Source organism: Daphnia magna, linkage group LG8 (genome assembly GCF_020631705.1).
Source record: "Daphnia magna isolate NIES linkage group LG8, ASM2063170v1.1, whole genome shotgun sequence".
NCBI classification, from domain to species: domain Eukaryota; kingdom Metazoa; phylum Arthropoda; class Branchiopoda; order Diplostraca; family Daphniidae; genus Daphnia; species Daphnia magna.
Genome location: NC_059189.1, coordinates 1,591,691 through 1,609,898, shown reverse-complemented (window position 1 = coordinate 1,609,898; position 18,208 = coordinate 1,591,691). Strand labels below are relative to the sequence as shown.

General features: G+C 40.7%; 2 protein-coding genes and 1 long non-coding RNA gene across 6 annotated transcripts; 2 read left to right on the top strand and 1 right to left on the bottom strand.

Annotated features, from left to right (window-relative positions):
• Window positions 1–2: 2 nt before the first annotated feature.
• On the top strand, window positions 3–1,007 carry LOC116929272 (transmembrane reductase CYB561D2). Its single transcript, XM_032936462.2, has 2 exons — window positions 3–262; window positions 336–1,007. Exons 1-2 carry the CDS (start codon window positions 131–133, stop codon window positions 843–845), a joined length of 642 nt encoding a protein of 213 aa, XP_032792353.2. The 5' UTR covers window positions 3–130; the 3' UTR covers window positions 846–1,007.
• On the bottom strand, window positions 992–16,334 carry LOC116929246 (protein sidekick-2). 4 transcript variants are annotated; one of them, XM_045177700.1, is made up of 19 exons: window positions 15,974–16,334; window positions 13,308–13,511; window positions 12,933–13,226; window positions 12,723–12,855; window positions 11,281–11,474; window positions 8,623–8,786; window positions 8,270–8,456; window positions 7,994–8,159; window positions 7,717–7,868; window positions 7,114–7,650; window positions 6,880–7,035; window positions 6,598–6,755; window positions 6,391–6,517; window positions 6,121–6,279; window positions 5,884–6,036; window positions 5,091–5,178; window positions 2,677–2,926; window positions 2,413–2,550; window positions 992–2,318 (listed from the first exon to the last, which is right to left on the bottom strand). In XM_045177700.1, exons 2-19 carry the CDS (start codon window positions 13,420–13,422, stop codon window positions 1,632–1,634), a joined length of 3,858 nt encoding a protein of 1,285 aa, XP_045033635.1. In that variant the 5' UTR covers window positions 13,423–13,511; window positions 15,974–16,334; the 3' UTR covers window positions 992–1,631. The 4 variants fall into 4 exon arrangements, with proteins under 4 accessions (XP_045033635.1, XP_045033633.1, XP_045033634.1 ...); XM_045177698.1 differs by lacking the exon at window positions 11,281–11,474 and adding an exon at window positions 9,231–9,436; XM_045177699.1 differs by lacking the exons at window positions 11,281–11,474; window positions 15,974–16,334 and adding exons at window positions 9,231–9,436; window positions 13,753–14,078.
• Window positions 4,047–5,279, top strand: LOC116929283. The gene is made up of 2 exons (XR_004397756.2): window positions 4,047–4,988; window positions 5,065–5,279. It is a non-coding gene; the product is annotated as an uncharacterized LOC116929283 (long non-coding RNA).
• Window positions 16,335–18,208: the final 1,874 nt, after the last annotated feature.

The window sequence follows — 18,208 nt, the reverse complement described above, 5'->3', positions numbered from 1 at the left end:
TCGTCTGCTAGCCTTGTAGGTTCCACTTGAAGTTCCAACGTGTCAGCTCGATTCCTAAGGATATTCTTTTATTGTTTTCTCTTTGCATCCTTTTTTCTAAAACATTATCTTCGTACAGTTGGTTATAGAAATGTTGAATCGTGATGGAGTCCATTACGCACTAGTTCACGGAATTATAATTGGGATTACGGCATATCTGTCGTATCTGTCTGATCCGGGCTCTAGTCTTTTCAGCTGGCATCCATTTTTAATGACGCTAAGCGTAATGTTTAACAAGTTTACTAGTCTACCGTAATCCCATGGACTAATCTATTTGTATCTTCTTTCATCCGTAGATGCTCTTTTTAATGAATGAAGCTGTTTTGATTTTTTCTCCCCAGTGGTCACTCCTTCCAAAGAAATTTCACAAACAACTATTCATGGATTGCCATGTATACCTTCAGTTGGTTGCTTTAGTTGGAATCATTTTAGCTTTTGCTGCCATATACATCAATAAGGAAGATAATGAAAAACCACATTTTAAAAGTTGGCATGGTCTTCTTGGGCTCATTCAAGTTTTGCTTATCCTAGGTCAGGCATCAATAGGTTCTCTAGCTAAATATGCAAAACTTTTCCCTGTCAAACTGAATGTTGGTAAGATTAAGACTTTCCATGATTTACTCGGTGCAATTGTGATATTATTTTCTAGCCTTAACATGGTCACTGCCTGTTTCACAAATTTTTTTGCATCCCAAACACACATCCTACTCGCCTACACTTTTTCTGCCGCATTTATTCTCATTTACGGATTTGTTTCCCTCCGTGTTTTCATGACAAATAGCCGAATAGCCCAGATTTTGAAGTAGGATTTTTCTGTTGAAATCAAAAGAAATATTCCAAGTTGATGATTTTTTTCGCCCATGACAATAACCTTAAGTGCAGCTTAATTGGAACACACATGTTTCCCGAATGCTTCCCGATATTTTCTGATCGTAGTTGTTATTCAATTAAAGTCAATTAACATTGTATATTCTGTTTTATTTTTACAAGTGGGTACACACGTTTTGTTGTACACATAAAAAATCATCATCGACAGCACAATAGCACGCAAACTTATATTCAAAGGTGAAAAAGATATAAATCCTATATGTACAAAATTGCAAACATGACAATGAAAGTGAATATTGTCTCATTATAAAAACATCACAAGGTACACATGCAGAACTCATGAACGAAACGGGATAAATTTCAAACGCGAGAGCAACATAAGTGTTATTTATAAAACAATAATGAATGTTATGATCGTGAGCCCGTTTGAAAGTAATGGGTCGAGGTCGCGGTAGGAGCGGTGCCTGCACTGTTAGCTCCCAAAATGACATATTTGAGTGATCAGTTGTGGCTTCACCAAAATGGAAATGACCTTTGACTGCAAGTCAAACAGGCGTTTGATTTTTTGTGGGGAGCCTTACCCGACCTGATGATTGCTTGTCGCTGGCCGATTAAACAAAGCAGGCTTTAATGCAACCTCGGCAATTACGAACCCACCTACTTTTCTCCGAGTTACTCGTAACGACTGGCTGCATAAACCTTTCCGACTTCACAATCAACGACCCCTTGTTTAAAACACACTCGCCGTATAATAACGAAGTTGGCTATACATAATTCAATGAATGATTGGATTGTGTACCCATTTGAACATAATGCGTCGAAGACGAAGCGGGAGCAGTGGCTGCGACACTAGACCCTAAAGTGACATAGCCGTTGGTTTGCGGAGGACTCGTTGCGCTCGAAATGGCAGGCCGTTCCAACTCGACGGGCTCTTGATTTTTGAAGGCGACGTATCCCGGCGTCGAGGACGCCAGTAAATCGCTGGCAGGTTCAATGGTGCAAGCCTCGACGTAGCCTCCGCTACTGCCGCCACCGCTATTCCTTTTGAGTGGAACTATTTTAACCGCAGGTCGGAGATCTCGTTCAGATTTGACGATCAACGATTCGTTGCTGCCAACGCTTAGGTTGGGGCTGGCATTAAGGCTTGAAGGCGAGCTGTCGGGCGATTGGTTGGGACCTAGCGTAACATATCCGACGCTTTGTGCAGGGGCTAGAGTGGCCGCTGGGGCCATCCCAACACAGACATAGGCATTTGGCAATTGCTGGTTCAAATCGGGAACACTAGTTCCGTTGCGTTGGGCGTCTCTCAGCTGGACGACCGAATACTGGACGCCATCCATATCTCCACGTAAGCTAACGTCAGCTACATTCTGCGAACTGCGGGTGATCGCCAATGGTTTCGCGAATAGATCCAACGGTGGATTAACAAACACATCCGGGCTCGGCGAATTCTAATCACAAAACAAACAACGAAGACGTTGAAAAACGTGTTTTTCTTCCACGAAAGTGAGATCATAAATAGATAATTATCCAAAGTTTGTTTACCGGTGCTTCGAGCTCGGCTCCAGAGTCTGAGCTGGAAAGTTCACTGCGACTGTTTCTGTGCCACGACAGCGAATCTGGGCCCGAACTGTGTCCGCTGCTTCGGCTTTCCCTGTCTGCTATGGAATCGACTTCCTTCGTCTACAATTCAATGAAAATAAATAAAACATTTATGTTTACACGAAAAATAACATGAGAATAATCATCACGTCTGAGATTGCAATGCAGCAGATATTGCGTGAACAGCGTGAGAACAACTTCACATACCACATTTGTTGAATTGGAAGTCTGGATTTTCTTCATGTCGATGACGGGCGGGGAACCACCGATGCGATTCGTTTTGTGGTCCAACCGACCGTAATAGTTGGGCACCGAATTGAATCCAAGGCCGGCAACATCTTTCTGGTGGCCGACCACCTGTTTGGCGTTGTCCGAGTTAGAAATCTCGGAATTGCCGGCTTTCTCCCACGGTAAAACAATTTCGGCTTCTCTGGCTTTCGTTTTCTGCACTTGAACCCTGAAAACAAGTCAATCAACAATTTTATTCGACTGGAAAACAATCATCGAAACTCAACAGTGAATGCCCAGAAACAAGAAAAAAAAGAGGTCATAAAAGACACGCCAGTAAAGAATGAAAAAAAAAAAATAAAATAAAAACGACAACGTCATCCGTGGCCCTACTCAAGTCTCCATTAACTTGATTGTCAGCTGTGTTCTTTTCATTATTCTTTTGTCTACAGCGATGTAACTTCATTATCGTATCCTACGGGGCCGCCACGCTAGTACCAAGAATTCGGTTACAACAATTTTATCTAGAGACAAAGAGCATCAATTTCCCTTTTTTTAATCTTCCCTGTACAAGGGAAATTGTTATTCTCTGTAATTTTTCAGGCTCATTTTTCTTATTTGAATCTTTTTTGTTGTTATTGTTGTTGTAAATGGTTAAACATACGCACTCCTTGTGTACTGCGTGGGCTGACCGTGTGAAAAAGAAAAGAAAAAAAAAAGATAAACTCATTCCGCATCCACTCTGGGTTTCCCATTCTTCTTCTTCTTTTGTTGTTGTTGTCCCTTTTCAGTAGCTCATCAGTTGGGCAACCAAAAAAGCCTTGGCATTGTCGCGCATCGTCACCGTTCGCCGAACGAAAGCCGACATGCTATTCTGTTCGCTGCGTTACCCCCCACTAACTTTGCTGCTTTTATAATGACGCAAAAGAAAGACGGGACCCAAATTCTCTTCTACCCTTTTTTTTTTGTCATCGCGCATCATTAAGTCGGTTCCGAGGATTTACAACTATTGTTCATTTCAACCCTAAACGGTCCAATACGTGAACATTAAGAACACCTTGAGTCGAAGTCTAAGATTTAAATGTGAGAACTGACTTCACGTTATTTTCTTCCTAAATTCGAGGTTACGCTGCCTCAAAGGTAAAATAAGATCCGGGACATGTTGACAATGAATCACGTACGCGTATTAAATATTTTTTCCAGGTAAAGAAAAAAAAAAAAAAATCTGTCCATTTCCAAAAATCGCTGAGGGGACAACACACTCGACTGTCAAGTTATTTTTATTTCATGAATAGAATTTATTGTTTGGATGTTTTCTCCCAAAAGTCCCCGAGAAATATTCTATGCGTCTAAGTAGATACAATGACTGTTATTCTATTCATTTTTAAGATGAAAAAAACAGAAAAAAAAAGATTTAAAAGATCAAGGGTTCGTCAAGTTCCTGTTGCGCGGCTATGAATGATGGGGTAATCAAGTCAAGAAAACGACGTTTGAATAATGTTTAACGAAACGAGGGGGGGTTTTTACGACGGTGTTTAATCGCCGTCGTCGATCACGGGACACACGTTCGTCCCAACAATAGAAAGAAGAGAAGAATAGGACGAAAAAAAAAAAAAAACTGATTTCTCTGTCCGTTTTCTAAATGGTTTACGGAGAAATTGGAAAACAATAGACGCCGATCCATTTTCAGAGCAACGAGAAAAGAGTCGATTTGGATGCTAGACATTATGTTTGACTCGTCATTCCACGAAATCACCGGCACTTCTTTCTGCCACCCTTTTTTCTCCCTTCGCTTTTCTATACCCATTTTTCTTGGGAGCCGAGAGTCGGAAAGATGAGCGACGCCAGGAGGAGGCCAACACCATGCAGCGTGTGGGAAAGCCTTCTCTAACACAGGCGCAGCGGTGCTCGACCTCCCCTTTCCTGCTTCAAACTCTCTGTCAGCCGATCAGTTATCTTTCAGCCATCCGCACTTAGTCGGAAGCCCATTTCGTCGAAATAATCACCGATTCTTGGAATTGACGCAGGAACCTCAGCAACTCAAGTTTATCCTTCGGGCCCCCCTCTTCTTCTCCCCCCCATACCTCTCATCTTACATCCCTCCCACCCTTCCTCCCTCTTGTTTTCTTCTTCCCTACTCCTGAAATCTCCTCCTCTTTCTGGCTCTTACGACAACAACGAGATGAACTGCCGTCCTAGACTTCAGTCTTCGTTCAGCTCCCCAAGTTTCAACCAGCTTTTTTTTTTTTTTCGATCTTTAGGTGGAGCATCACGTTTTTGAAGTCAATACGGTAAGTCACAATCATCAATACATTAAGTATACGTACCACTATTTCCAATTGCTAACTTTACGTTACGTTGTTGCAGGAGGATCGAGAAAAGAGGTAACTTACCGGCGACCGATGAACATGACGGTGACGATAATGACGACGAGAAGAGCCGCACCGAAGGTAATGCCCAAAATCTGCGCGATGGAAAGTCCTGTTTGGAAGAGAGAAGAGAAACGGAAATTAGAATTGATTAAACAATCATGTCAAATATGTTTGAATAGGATTGATCTCAATAAACGTAAACACAACAAATGCTCAATCTTTTTTTTTTTTGTGTGGCTATTCATGAATACCCCGTCAAGTTTGTTTACAAAAGGATGGTCTATTACTGGGATCGCATTTTTTTTCTTTCTTTACGGTTATAACATTTTGCTCTTTATTAAGTGACGATACAAGCGCAAATACTGGTAATGCTACATACGGGGAATTCTTTTTTTCTTTCTTTCTAGAGAAGCAGAACGCGAGGAACACTATAACTATGTCAATCATCTGACAAGACGATACATACTACATATAACTGTCTTTAAATAGGAGGAGGATGCGATTCACCACCAAGGGTTGTTAATCCTCGAATTCTTTTTGCGTACAAAACTAGCAATTACATTGGACAGAGGTCCGAGTCGAGCTCGGACAGACGCCCGGACAGGTTGGGCGTATGGTGAATACAAAGGGTAATAAGGATTCCAGGATTGGGGTATATTGTTGTAATGCTGTAGGGTCTGAAAAGAATGTGAGAGGCTTTCAGATGGGACCTGCCGTAAGGCTTGGTGAAGTAACGCAAAAATTGGAGGGACCATTTCAAATCTATGAACATGAATGACCTCAAAAGTAATGTGTAACCGGGTATCGCTTATACCTTCTGGTTTGCATTGATAAACTCCTTCAACGCTCCACGGACTTTCCAACAGTTCACCATTTTCGGCTTGATTTACAGTTTTGACGTGGACCTTCAGTTCCAGACCGGGCTGACAGACAGCGGACGTTTCAACCAGGCGTTCTGTTGCATTACCTATAATATTTTTTTTTTTTGTTTATGCATTTAAAATGAAGTATCTGTCAGACCAAAATAGGGGCGTTTCAAATGAGCACAAACCATAGGTGGAGAAGTTATGCTTGTTTTCGCCGCCAGTGATGTTAATAACGGACATATAGGTAGGACCAGCCAACTTCGTAGGTGGCAACCACTTGATTTCGATGCAAGAAGAATTATCCGCTGAAGTTTTGACCGAAGGTTGTCCAGGCGCACCGGGCACTATTGAATATGAGACATGCAAAAAAGGAAAGAGAAATCATTAAAATCAGACATTTTTAACGCGTTCGAAACCAGTTCAACTCTATTCTATACATTTCGAAATGTACAGACCTCCAATTTGCGTTTTGACGGAGACTGATTCGGACAGGTCGGAACACAACTTAGGGCTGTTGTTGGGACTGTTACAGGCTTGAACCGAGATCACGTAACCACTATAGCTTTCGACGTCCATAGTTGCCTGTTGTATTCGTAGAAAAATCACGTTTTCCAATGAACATCACGGGACTTTTGGCTATTAAAAATCAATTATAGTTTTACCGTTGTTTTCTCTGTAGTGGCCCACACGTTGGTGTCATTACTTCGGAAAACTTGGTAATACGTCGAAGCGCCATTGGGAGACATGGGCGCACGCCATGTGATCGACAGTGAACGATTAGTCACCTCAATCAGGTTCAAATCTAATGGCACGCTCGGTTCTGTTAGAAAGTTTTGAAAAGAAAAGGGCATGACACTCCTGACTTCAGTCACAGTAAAAAATTTTAAAGAAAAAAAAAATAATAATAAGAAAAAAAAAAATAAATAAGAAAGCAGGTCACGTACTGCCTTCAGCGGTCCTGTTCATAATCGGGACGCTACTCTGTCCTTCACCAAACTGCGTTTCTACCGACATCACAATCTTATACACAGTGAAAGGTTCGAGTTGGCCAATTACGTAACGATTGACCGTTGGAGGTACTTTGATAGGATCGGGATTGCCTAAACATAAATCAATAATTTGTTTAAATATATATTTTAAAAAATATATATTTATTGTTTTTTTATGAATAAATTTACTTTGGCAGTCTGGCTCTTCTTCCCCATAGTTGTCGCCATCTTCAACAGGACAGTAGTAGAGGTTAAATGCGTTGATGATGCCGTTTTGAACGGAGCAAGGTAGTAGCCATGAAACGTCGAGTGAAGACGAAGTAGCAGCTACGACCTCGACTTGTTTCACTTGGCTTCCGTTACCATTGGCAATGACAATGCAAGTAGACCAAACCATGCCACTGCTATAGCTGCCCTGATTGGCAGCCACGGCAAATTGATAGTTGGCTCTAGGGTCCGGTACCGTGACATTGAGCGATGTGTCTGACGCCGATACTTCTTGCGTGTACAACTGGCCCTCGCACTGCACTGGACTATCACGTACGCTCCGACACCAGAATACCGTGTAGTTACTCAATGTTCGCGGGTAACTGAGAGAATCGTCAGATCGAGCACGCCCGAAAGCCGCCATGCTAAGGCCTTTGCTGGGCACCGACGCTGTCCACTGGATGCCGAAAAACGTTTCGTTGTAGGCAATTCGCATTACGTTCTCCGGCGCGGTAGGCACTAAAAAGTAGAAATTCGGCATTAATATTGGGTCAAGTACGGATTAAACACGACAGTGGCACTTACTGTTGGCAGCCATGGGAATAAAGACCTGAGACGATGTAGGGGAATATCCGACATCGTTGTACGATTGCAAAACAAATCCGTATGCCCTATCTCTCGTGAGATTGTTGAAAACAGCATTCGTTGTCTCAACAGAGCTGACATTTTTCGATTCGCTGTCGTAAAATAATTGGAAGTGGGAAAAAAAAAACCAAACGAAACGGTCGATTAAACAATCACAATGTCACGATAAAAACCAAAAATAATAATATAAAAAAATCAATGCAAATCGCGTTCCTACATAGTATTTCGTTGACTGTCCAGCATGGTAATTTCATATCCTGTTTCGGGTCCATTTTCGCAATCGCTTGGTAGCTGTGACCAACGAATCGTGGCAGACCGCATATCCAACCGGTTGTTGATAACCTCGAAACTTCCCAGTGATGTTTCAGGACCACTACAGGGACCTGTGATTGACATTCCCAAAGATAAGAATAATACACTCTCTCACTGGGACGTAAAATCCGAGGAAAAAAAAACAAAACAAAACAAATAAATATATTAATTTATCGCATACGGTCAGCGGATGTCTTGACGATAAGCATGGCCGCCTGAGACCAGAAACGTTCATCGTTTGGATCAGCAGCTCTTGATCGCGCCCATATGCTTAGATTGTATTTGGTATTGGCGTAAGGTAATCGTATGGCCAGGTCGTATTTGACTGATTTATTCGTCCATTTCAACGATTCGGTTTCGGGCACATTCTAAGGAATGCACAATTGAAAGAAAGAAAAAAAAAAAAGACAAAAAGAATAAATATTAGAGTTTCTTTGCTTAAGAGTGAATCAAATTAATTTGGGGTTTGGGGGAAAATGAAATTCTCAACAATGTTTCATTTTTTGCAACAGGAGCGGAAAAACCAAGTCTTACGTGGAAAACGGTGGTGTCCACCCAGCTGGCTTGGATGTGGTATGCGATTCTGAATTCCAATCCGGGAGGAAAAAGCTGCAGATTGAAGGGTACTTTCCATGTAATTTTCGCCGATGATGGCGTGGCCTCGGTCTGGTTTAAATTCTCCATCCGGTTTGGGATCACTGCGTGTTTTCCAGAAATAATTAGATTATCTTTTTACAACCATTACACACCCCACTCTTTCCCAGAACAGAAGAAAGATATTAAGCAATATTATTGTGTACCGTTCCAATATTATCTCTATAAATTCCAAACCCATCGCCCACATATGGGGGGGGGGGCAAAAATAAATAAACTATCGGTGGGAAATAAACAAACCCATCATGCAGTTGGTTAGTCCAAAAAGGGGAGAAGAAAACAATAGAAAATTCAAAAGCCACCACACCAACCCACACTGGTCAAATTGTCTGAACACAAATGCAATGAAGAAAAATTTGCCTTAAATAGAATAGGAAGAATGTAAAATATGATTTATCCCTCGAAAACAGAGAGAGTTGTAGAAAATGATAATCAAGAAATGTATGGGAAAAAAAAAATGAGTAGCGTTCCTTCTTCTGGACACTTACCAATGGCATAATTGTCTACCAGTCCGAGGTACTGAGTCTTGTTACCCAATTCGTTGAACATGGCCATGGAAAAATTAAATGATTTGGCCGAGTATTGGTAGCCCGGCGACGTACTAGGGCCCCATTCGCACGAGCCCTGTTGATCAGAGGCGTATGCCGTCCTGGACAAGAAGCGGCGCGATTGCGGGCAGGGTGTTGTCATCCGCCTATTTGTGGATTGGACGCGTTCGAATGGATTTTTTTTGGTACATGAACACAAAGCTTTTGATTAAAACAAACGTGTCTGACGAAAATCATTCAAACAAAATGATCAGAGTGGGTGAGCTTTCTTCAATGTAACATTTTAAAAAACAATTCTCATTTTGATGTTGTCGGCAGCTCGGATAACGCCAGGATCGCATTACATCCAGAAGTGGTTAAAATGAACACGAGAGAACGTCGACATTTGCTTCCCGCCTCCCTTTCTCACTAACGAAGACGCACGTAATCGAAAGAGGGGGCAAGTGCAACAAGAGTCGACTTGCAGCTTCGGACGTCATCGATCAATAATCTCTTTGACTTGTCACCCTCCCACCCACCCCTTCCTGCTTTCCCACCACACCTCGAAGTGGCGCACAAATGAAACGCACATTTAATTGCTCGTGTGCACTGATCCTTTCAACAAAAAAACAAAACAAACATCAACTTCTTTTACATTCGAGACTACTTGATTTCAAACAATTTAAACACGACGCTGACATAGTAAAAACAGCAGATCTGTTTTCGGGGAAAACTCGGAACAAAATCTCGAAAGACAAACAAACGATTCCTAGACCGGATGACATTGGAAGACGTAAATCTGATGACGGAAGGAAAAAAGGATAAGTTGAGGTTCCTATTCATACAACACGTTTCATTCCACGAAAATCCCCCCCGTTTCCAGAGAAGAAAACAGCCAAAGCCAGAAAACTTCAAATCCCGTCGTATCTATTTAAATACCAAACGGAGGGTGACGGACGATGACCGACACCCGACACGTTCATGCGTGACGAGACGCAATAGCACTTTTAAAAAATTATTTCCTTGTTATGCATTTTTTTATATGCGCTTTTTTAGAAGATGACCCCAAGTTTGATATCTGAAGCTCCCACAAAAAAAAAAAAAAAAGGCGCAAGCCGGCGAATTCATCAGAATACACACTACTAGTTTGATGATGGATGACACCGATTAACCGCTCACATGCGTCACATGCAGAGAAAAACTTTCGGGTGCAACCCTTTCCACCCACCCTTGTTGCCTAAAAGGGATTTTCTCGAAAAGGAGACGGATCAGAAGGGGGAAGAAATCGGTCGTTGACCTGTAGATAAACTTAATCTACGTAGAACATGATTTTTTTTTTCCTCCAAAAATGAATGATATTTCCTAACTTCAAACTAAATAAAAAAAGCGAAATGCTTCTAAGAAATGCGTTAGTCTCTCTCCACACAGCGTTAAACAAGAACAGAAAAAAAAATGGTGAAACCCAAAATATATAAAAAAAAAACCAAAGGGAGAAAGAGGTTATCAGCCAAGCCGATCGTTCAAAAAGAAAACATTTGGATCGTTGTCGAGACACACATGAATGGTAAGAGACCAATCTTGAAAGCCATGCAAAGATGGCATTTTTCTTTTGTACGTGTGCGTGTGCAAAATTCGTCTAACTTAATCTGACTCACACTTTACACACCCAAAGGTTTTCTTTTTACGATCGGCCGCAAGATCTCCATTGTCCAGACATTAAGAGACACGGGTGCCAAGACCCAATAGCCGTTTGTTATGAAAGTATCAAACGGGTAGGAGAAAGTTGCCAATAAGAAATTTGTGTTGTTTCCAAAGAAAAACCACGCACCGAATAAAGCCACAAAAGATAACCCAAAATGCATGCAAAAAAAACCGGAAGAAAATAAAAATACGAGTTCTTGGTTGGTTTGGGAGAAACAGAGAACCGGGATAGAAAGACGTATAGAGATTAGAATGATAGGTGGAGGTAAAAAAAGGAAAAAAAAAAGTATGAAGATTGACAAAGACTAACTGTGAGCATCGATATCAATGGCGGCAATGTGCTGTTTGACAGGCAGAGTCGGCGGCACTGCATTGGCCATGTCGAAGACGAAGCTGTAGTTGCGCAGGCTGTTGCGGTATAACGGCCGGCTGTCGAGCGAATAAACGCAACTCCGCGTCCGTTGCCCATTTTTTTTCGCCAACGTTCTATACTCTGGACACGGACTTCACAGCCGAGCGTAGTGCAAGAAATTTGGAAATGAGATAAACAGAAAGGAGGAGGAAGTAGGACACAATAAAAAGGACGTGTACAAAAACAGCACCGAAAAGTTGTTGTTGTTGTTGTTGTGTTTTTGTTGTTGGAAAAAAAAGAACAGATGAATGAAGAGCATTCAGGACGATTTTTGTTTTAAAGGAATGTGTCAGGGTAAATTTGAAAAAAAAAAGGGAAAAAACAGAAAAGAAAAAACAAGATTAGCCAACGAGAAAAACGTGGACATGGAAGCAACCAGAAATTGAAAAAATAAAAAAGACAAAGTTACAAAGTTGTTTGAACGTATCATTGTGGTGTTGGACAAGTGGAAATAAAAGCGCTCGTGACACAGTTGCATAGAAATGTTTAAAATCCGACCGAACGCTCGGAATTTTTAATAAATAAAAATAACGGGCGTTTTTTTGGGAAGAAATTTTATCAGACGCGTCGAAGGCCGTGCAAAAAAAAAAAAAGCTTCTGCTAACATATTCCATTCACATTTAGGTCAAGAAATAAATAATTTGAACAATAAAAAATTCCAATCGCAAAGTATGGCGAAAGAATACTGCCACGTACAAGTGCGATGTTGCTTTTAAAGGGGTGTGTGCTCGTGCAAAATGTGTGTTTTTAGAAGAGAATAAACGTGTGTTTAAACATATGTAAAAATGAAGGAGCCAAGAGTGTGACAGGAAAGGAATTTAGACGTTTGAGAACGTCGGAGTAAGGAAAAAAAATTAGGTCCCGAAAATGGGAAAGATTTTTGTTCCCTTTTTTTTTATTTTATTTTGGGAGGGTTTAAAAAAAACATATCCATGTTTTGTGATTGCTCGATGCATCACATGTCAAGGACATTAGAACTACCAAATTTCCAATCCAAACCGAACGGGAAAAAAAAACGACAGTGAAAGGTTTTGACTGTCACTTAGAAAACGATGGAGGTGGGACGGCGGAAGGTCTTGTTTCGTGCGCAGTCTAGAAAAGGTAACTATGGATCGAAATTTTTGTCTGAATTTCGCATACAGTGCGAGGCTGAACAAAAAAAAAAAAAAAACTCCTTTTTTTTTATCGAACCAACAATGCTGACTGATAAGCCCACGGCACACAGTGTTGACCATTTTGCGTTGTTCTTTGTTTGCGAGCATCCGTAAAACCCACTCTGACTCTTTCGGAGCGATGGCGATGAAAAAAAAAACTAACCAAATTGGAAAGATAAATCTTACCTCGATCGCAACGACACTTGATAAGAGAGAGCGTAAGTAGTTTCAATAGGGTTGTACGGCTCTTGCCATATACATTCGAGGCGCTCCCAGTTGTAGGAGGTGCACTGGAAATCCTTCACTTCTTGGGGAGGATCTGCAAAAGAAACAACCCATGCTTTAAGTGCTATGGCAACGGGTGTGGTTCGTGTCAAAAGATAAACGAGCACTTACATCCAACGTAGACATGGCGAACGCAGATACCAGTCACGTGATTCTGCTTGCAGGTAACTCCGTAGTAATCGTGCGGAGGGCTATTGGGGGACACTTCGGATACTGGTACATAGAGACGAATTGCCGTCTCATTATATTTTTTTACTGTCGGTTCATGTGCCAGTTTATTGTCAATGTAGAAGCTAAGATTCCGCCAAGAACCACCTTGCCCATCTGGGTGTGAGGTATTGAGGACACAGAACATTTCCCATGGTTTACCCTTTTCAATCTGCAGATCGCCAGGTGGTGATATCCCTGGTAAGGTCAATTGATCATATTATAAAGTATGTCAGAATGATTTAGAAGCATGCACAAACATTTTTTGCAAATACTCACATCCTGTGGACAGGAATCCAATGTTGCAGTCATTTGCAAGGGCAGTCTTCCACAAGACTGTGATAATTACACAAACAAGGCAAGCACGAAGGCCTTTTCCCAATAGTCTCGACATTGTGTTCAAAATAGAGTAGAATATGGATGGATGTAGGAATCAGTTTGGACAGCTTTGGCCAGAGAGTGGACTCTCTAAAGCATCACCATCTATAAAAATTCACACAGCAACAACAAAAAAAAACTGGTTAGGTTGGTCAAGCCACAAGCCACTTCAGGGCTTAACAGCAACAGGTTTTGGTAGAATCTAATGCATACATTCTGACAGCAACCTTGTACACATACAAAAAAACAAAACAGATTCTTTGGAGATAGGTTAAAAAAAAAAAAAAAAAAAAAAAAAGAATCGAGCAAAGAATGTAACTTAATCGCATAAGAAAATCGAAGAAACCTGAATATGTATGAATAATCCATCTCCAGACAATATAAAGAGCACAAGATGACAATCCTTTTGCTCAGTGAATCAACCGAACTGGCGTCTATGCACAATTGATGCCAAAAAACGCCAAAGCAACAACTCGAGTTTTTCGTCCAATTGGATGTTTAGATCTATGCCGCGACATAGATGATTATGTAGCAATCCAGATAATTATACAGCACGTTCAAAAGTTCAATTGATCAAGATTTTCGTGGCGACTTAGCGCGAAGAAATGTGAAGCAAATCTTTCGTGGAAACTAACGATGGGCTGTTGCCATCTTAAAATGGGGTGGGAGTCTAAGCTAGAGAGATGTCTTGTGTTGTATCTACCCTTGGGTGAGCAACGTTGCCATGTTGAAACGCGCATTATCGATCCTGTTTCGAAAAAATTATCTTTTTTTGCGTCGTTCAATGAAAAAGAAAATCTATGGTCTACGTGTAACGTGTCAACAACAAAAAAAATCCTTAACAGAAAAAAGAATGTGATTAATAACCAGCCCAAGTTATATTTACTTAACTGGTTCGTGAAACATCGAGAGTTTCGAAACGAACATTTTTTGAAGGAAACAAAAAAAAAAAACTTGAAAAACGAGTTGGATATGCGTCTCTCTCTTTTTCGAATGAGTCAAGACAACGATTCAGCCAGCAGGCAAGTTTTTTTTTCCGTTTTTTTTTTGGCATTCATCTCATGTTGCTTACAGTTACACTCTGTATAGAGAAATCGACCCTCCAACTTTACTCTCTAATTTGGTGTCTGTTCCCACTATACTCCCACACGATATTAATTTAAAAACCGTAAGGCTATCGACCATATACGCCAGGTCTTCAGACCTAAAGGTGTCTAAAGCAGATGCCAACCAATTGTGTCACTCTTTCTTTTGTTTTTCTCCTTGCAGAATAATTCAATGATAAATAACAATGACCTCAATATTTATGGAGAGGGCTATATTCGTGATCACACGGACATTGCCTGTATCTTAGTTAACCCCAAGTTACTCACGCAAACATTTCGTCAGCCACTAGCATGTTAGTGTGTCTACCACCCTGGCCCCAAGTTACTTTTTTTGCCATGTTTCTAATCACTTTTTTTTCTAACCGCGCTCGTGGAACCAACAATCCAAGTAAACCAATCAGAGAGAAATTACATCCAGGTTGGAATATTGTGTTTTGAGACGTGACCGCATCGTCTAGCGGCATAATCCCTAAGCTGTGTTGATATGTAGGCTGGCTCAATGTTCTTATATTATTCTTCAATCTATGTTTAGATGGCCTTGCCTGAGCGCGTGAGAGACGTCGAGACAGGACTCCTTTATTAAAAAGTCGTTGGCTCCCGTTGGTGTCTAAGCTCTTTCGAAGCGTGAAAAAAGAGAGAGAGAGCTGTGGGGCTCTCTCGTCACTATCTAACTTGTATCCGCAGTGCTTCATTATGCATTCGTTGTGATCACAATCGTGATTTGAGGAGAGAAAGAGAAAGAAACATCGCAATGCCTCCAACCGGTTTTCACTCTGTGATATTAAGGTCGGCCATGTTCGAGAGCCAGGAGCTCCTCGGCAAGTATCCTTATATTCATTGCTGCCTTGAAAAACCATTGCGTGTCGCTGGAACCCAAAGTTTCATCCAGTGGAAGAGAGAAGTCGACGAATGAGCCGTTAAATATAAACATGCACGCGCGCAGTGTCGATGTGTGGGTGTTGTTGATTCTGGAAGACATTCTCTTCTTTTCTTCCTTGTTACTATGTGAACATTTGCCAACAGATTTCATATGTATATATATTCCTTAGACTCCACGACTACTACTATTTCTTACGTCCAAAGTGATTGAACGCATTCTTTAAAAAAATTTGGGTGTGCTGCAGTCTTCCACCCACCCACCAACCGTCGTCTAGATAATGTAGACGTGAAAGGCGCAATTTAAAAAATTTTCAATTTTTTGGGGGGCTTTGGTTTTTAACAAACTAGACGAGAAAAAAAAAATTCGATTTTGAGTTAAGCTAAGTTCAAAAATAGCAAGACCACGCTCTTCATGGCCGTCCTTGTTTCGACATTGAAGAATCGCAACTTCGAATAGATGTCTGTTTTTATAACAGGCAAAATAAATAAATAGCCCCAGCTTTGAGTTTGAGTATATTTCCAACTCTTTTAATGCCCGGTCAAAGTTTGGTGAGAGAAAGAAATACGATGTTCAAGACGTACCATTCTGGCCGGGAAGAAATCCGACGATCCCAAAGCTTTTGATCACGCGGTTGTTTTGCAATTGAGGTTGCGAAAGTTCTCTGGGTTTTATCAGTCCGTAAAGGCTTGTACGATAGTGTGCGAGAAAAAAATCCCAAAAAACAACAAACAACAAACAAACTAACAGCACCTAAGCCACTGATAGCGAAACAGCCATAAATTTTACGACGACGACAGTATACCACAAGTATCTCTCTTTTCCTCTTCTTTTCGAAGAAAGATAAAACGTGAATATCACGGGCACTTGATATATCACTGAAAAGTTTAGCTCGGCAACAGAATAGCCGTCTGATCGGTTCTAAGCGGGAAAACGTACTGACGGATGAAAGAAAGACACGGAAGAGGTTTGGCTTCAATTATAATATGCTGCCATCTGGCGGTGAAAAAATCTAGATAATCTTTCAACCGTAAAATGACATCTTCACCTGTTCTGTGACTTTGTTCCTCTCCCTCTTTCTTTTGTCTTTTTCCTTTTCTTTTTGTAATACAGTGAGCTAGGAGTTTTGAATGGCGACAGCCATTTTCAATTCTTTCAGTTCAGTGCCTCTCTTGTACTTCGCCATGCTTTTTTATGCGTGAAAATAAAAAATAAAAAAAATGTTAGGAATGGACCGGATCTTCGCACAGCCAAGTACACGTCCTTTTTTATGACCTTTTTTGAGGAGTTGCTTAGGACAACAAAATATTTTAAGAAAACAAAATTTTTAGTTGCTGCCATCCAGATGAACCTGTTTGTCATCTCAATACCCCAATGCAAAAAAGGAATCGGTAAATTCAGATCAGGAACGACATTGTTGAGAAAAAAAAGGGAGCAACCAGGTTTTATTTGAAATCGGCAGCTGGAAACAAAAGAGCGGATTAAAATAGGAAAATTCTTCATGCAAAGGTTGACCATTGAATAGCACGTATAAAACTTAATGTTTAAAACGCGAATAGGCAGCAGGGAAGTGAAAGGAAGAAGGGTCCCATGTTTTTGTTGGTACATACTCGTCTCCCGTTTCCAAGAATTCTATTTCAAACAAAAAAGCTAAACAATTGCCGACGAGTCGGAGAGATGCGAGCGAAGACAAACCACAAGAAAAGAATTCTCTTCCTATGCAGCACGGGGGTTTATATATACACATCCATATATTTTTATTTCTATGTCTTGTAAGTAGAAGAAGATGGGCTTTTCCATCTGGCTAGAAAAAAAAAAAAAGTAGAGGGTCTTTCCTAGAAAAACGTTTGAACAGCAACAAAATGCGATATTCATTTGTCTTCCCCCTATATTCCTACCACCAGTTTGTATCACAATTTTCGGGTGGGAGGATTCCTTTATAAACCATATAAAAATTGTATTCCAGAATAAATTAAAAAAGCTATTGGTGTACTGGAAACCACCAGGTAAAGGGAAAAAGACATCACGGTCGTGCGATTTTCCTTAAAAAGAAGACTTGAATATTGCCCTTGTTTGTGTACAATGGAATCTTCCTTTTTTTTCCGTATATGTAAATATATATCTGTCTAAGAGGTTATGCTTTTAAAAGTAGGGAGAGAAGGGGACATTTATTAAAGTGCATGTCGTGATTCCCGGATAGGTTTTGTCGATAAGGATTTTTTTTTTCAATCAAACTTTTCCTCTGATGGTTTTTTTTTCCGAATGAATGTGAAAGCATCTATTGAGCTCCGGAGTATATTTATACAAGGTCTTTTTTTTTTATTCCCTTTTTTTTTTTTTATATATATATATGTTTTAAAAAAAGGGGAAAAAAAAAGGAGTTAGTTGATGACATTTGGACCTGTTTTGGCGGTTCCCACAGGATCAGATTTTTTCCCCGTTTCTATCGGGCGATAAAAACGAGGGGGGAAACTGTCGCACATGTCGAGGGCCCCTTCCACGAATTTACAGGAAATGTTTGTGTAAAGATTTACGTTATTTCCCTATCCCGGTAAACCATAATTAAGTGCACGCGACGGAAGGGGGGTCCAGTGAGTTTAAATGGTTGAAAGCACACGAGAAACACGGGGCTCGTAAATATGCTGTCCTATTCACATTCGGTTTAAGGAAAGATTCATCGTGTGGAAACACGGTAGAGCATCTCAGTGATGGACGACTGTGATGAAGGAAAATTCCGTTTAAAAGAAACGTTTACTATAAACATTCTATAAAACACTAATTAATTTTTAAGAAAATAAGAAGGAGGCGTCCTGAATGTT

What these genes read in the sequence shown, in the direction of transcription:
- LOC116929272 (XM_032936462.2), top strand. Translation starts at nt 131, where the DNA reads ATGTTGAATCGTGATGGAGTCCATTACGCACTAGTTCACGGAATTATA. An exon ending in CATTTTTAATGACGCTAAGC is followed by an intron (nt 263 to 335) that starts GTAATGTTTAAC and finishes TTTCATCCGTAG; the next exon opens with ATGCTCTTTTTAATGAATGA.
- LOC116929246 (XM_045177698.1), bottom strand. Translation starts at nt 13,422, where the DNA reads ATGTCGAGACTATTGGGAAAAGGCCTTCGTGCTTGCCTTGTTTGTGTA. An exon ending in GAACAGGACCGCTGAAGGCA is followed by an intron (nt 6,756 to 6,879) that starts GTACGTGACCTG and finishes ACTTTCTAACAG; the next exon opens with AACCGAGCGTGCCATTAGAT. An exon ending in CGTCAAAACGCAAATTGGAG is followed by an intron (nt 6,280 to 6,390) that starts GTCTGTACATTT and finishes CATATTCAATAG; the next exon opens with TGCCCGGTGCGCCTGGACAA.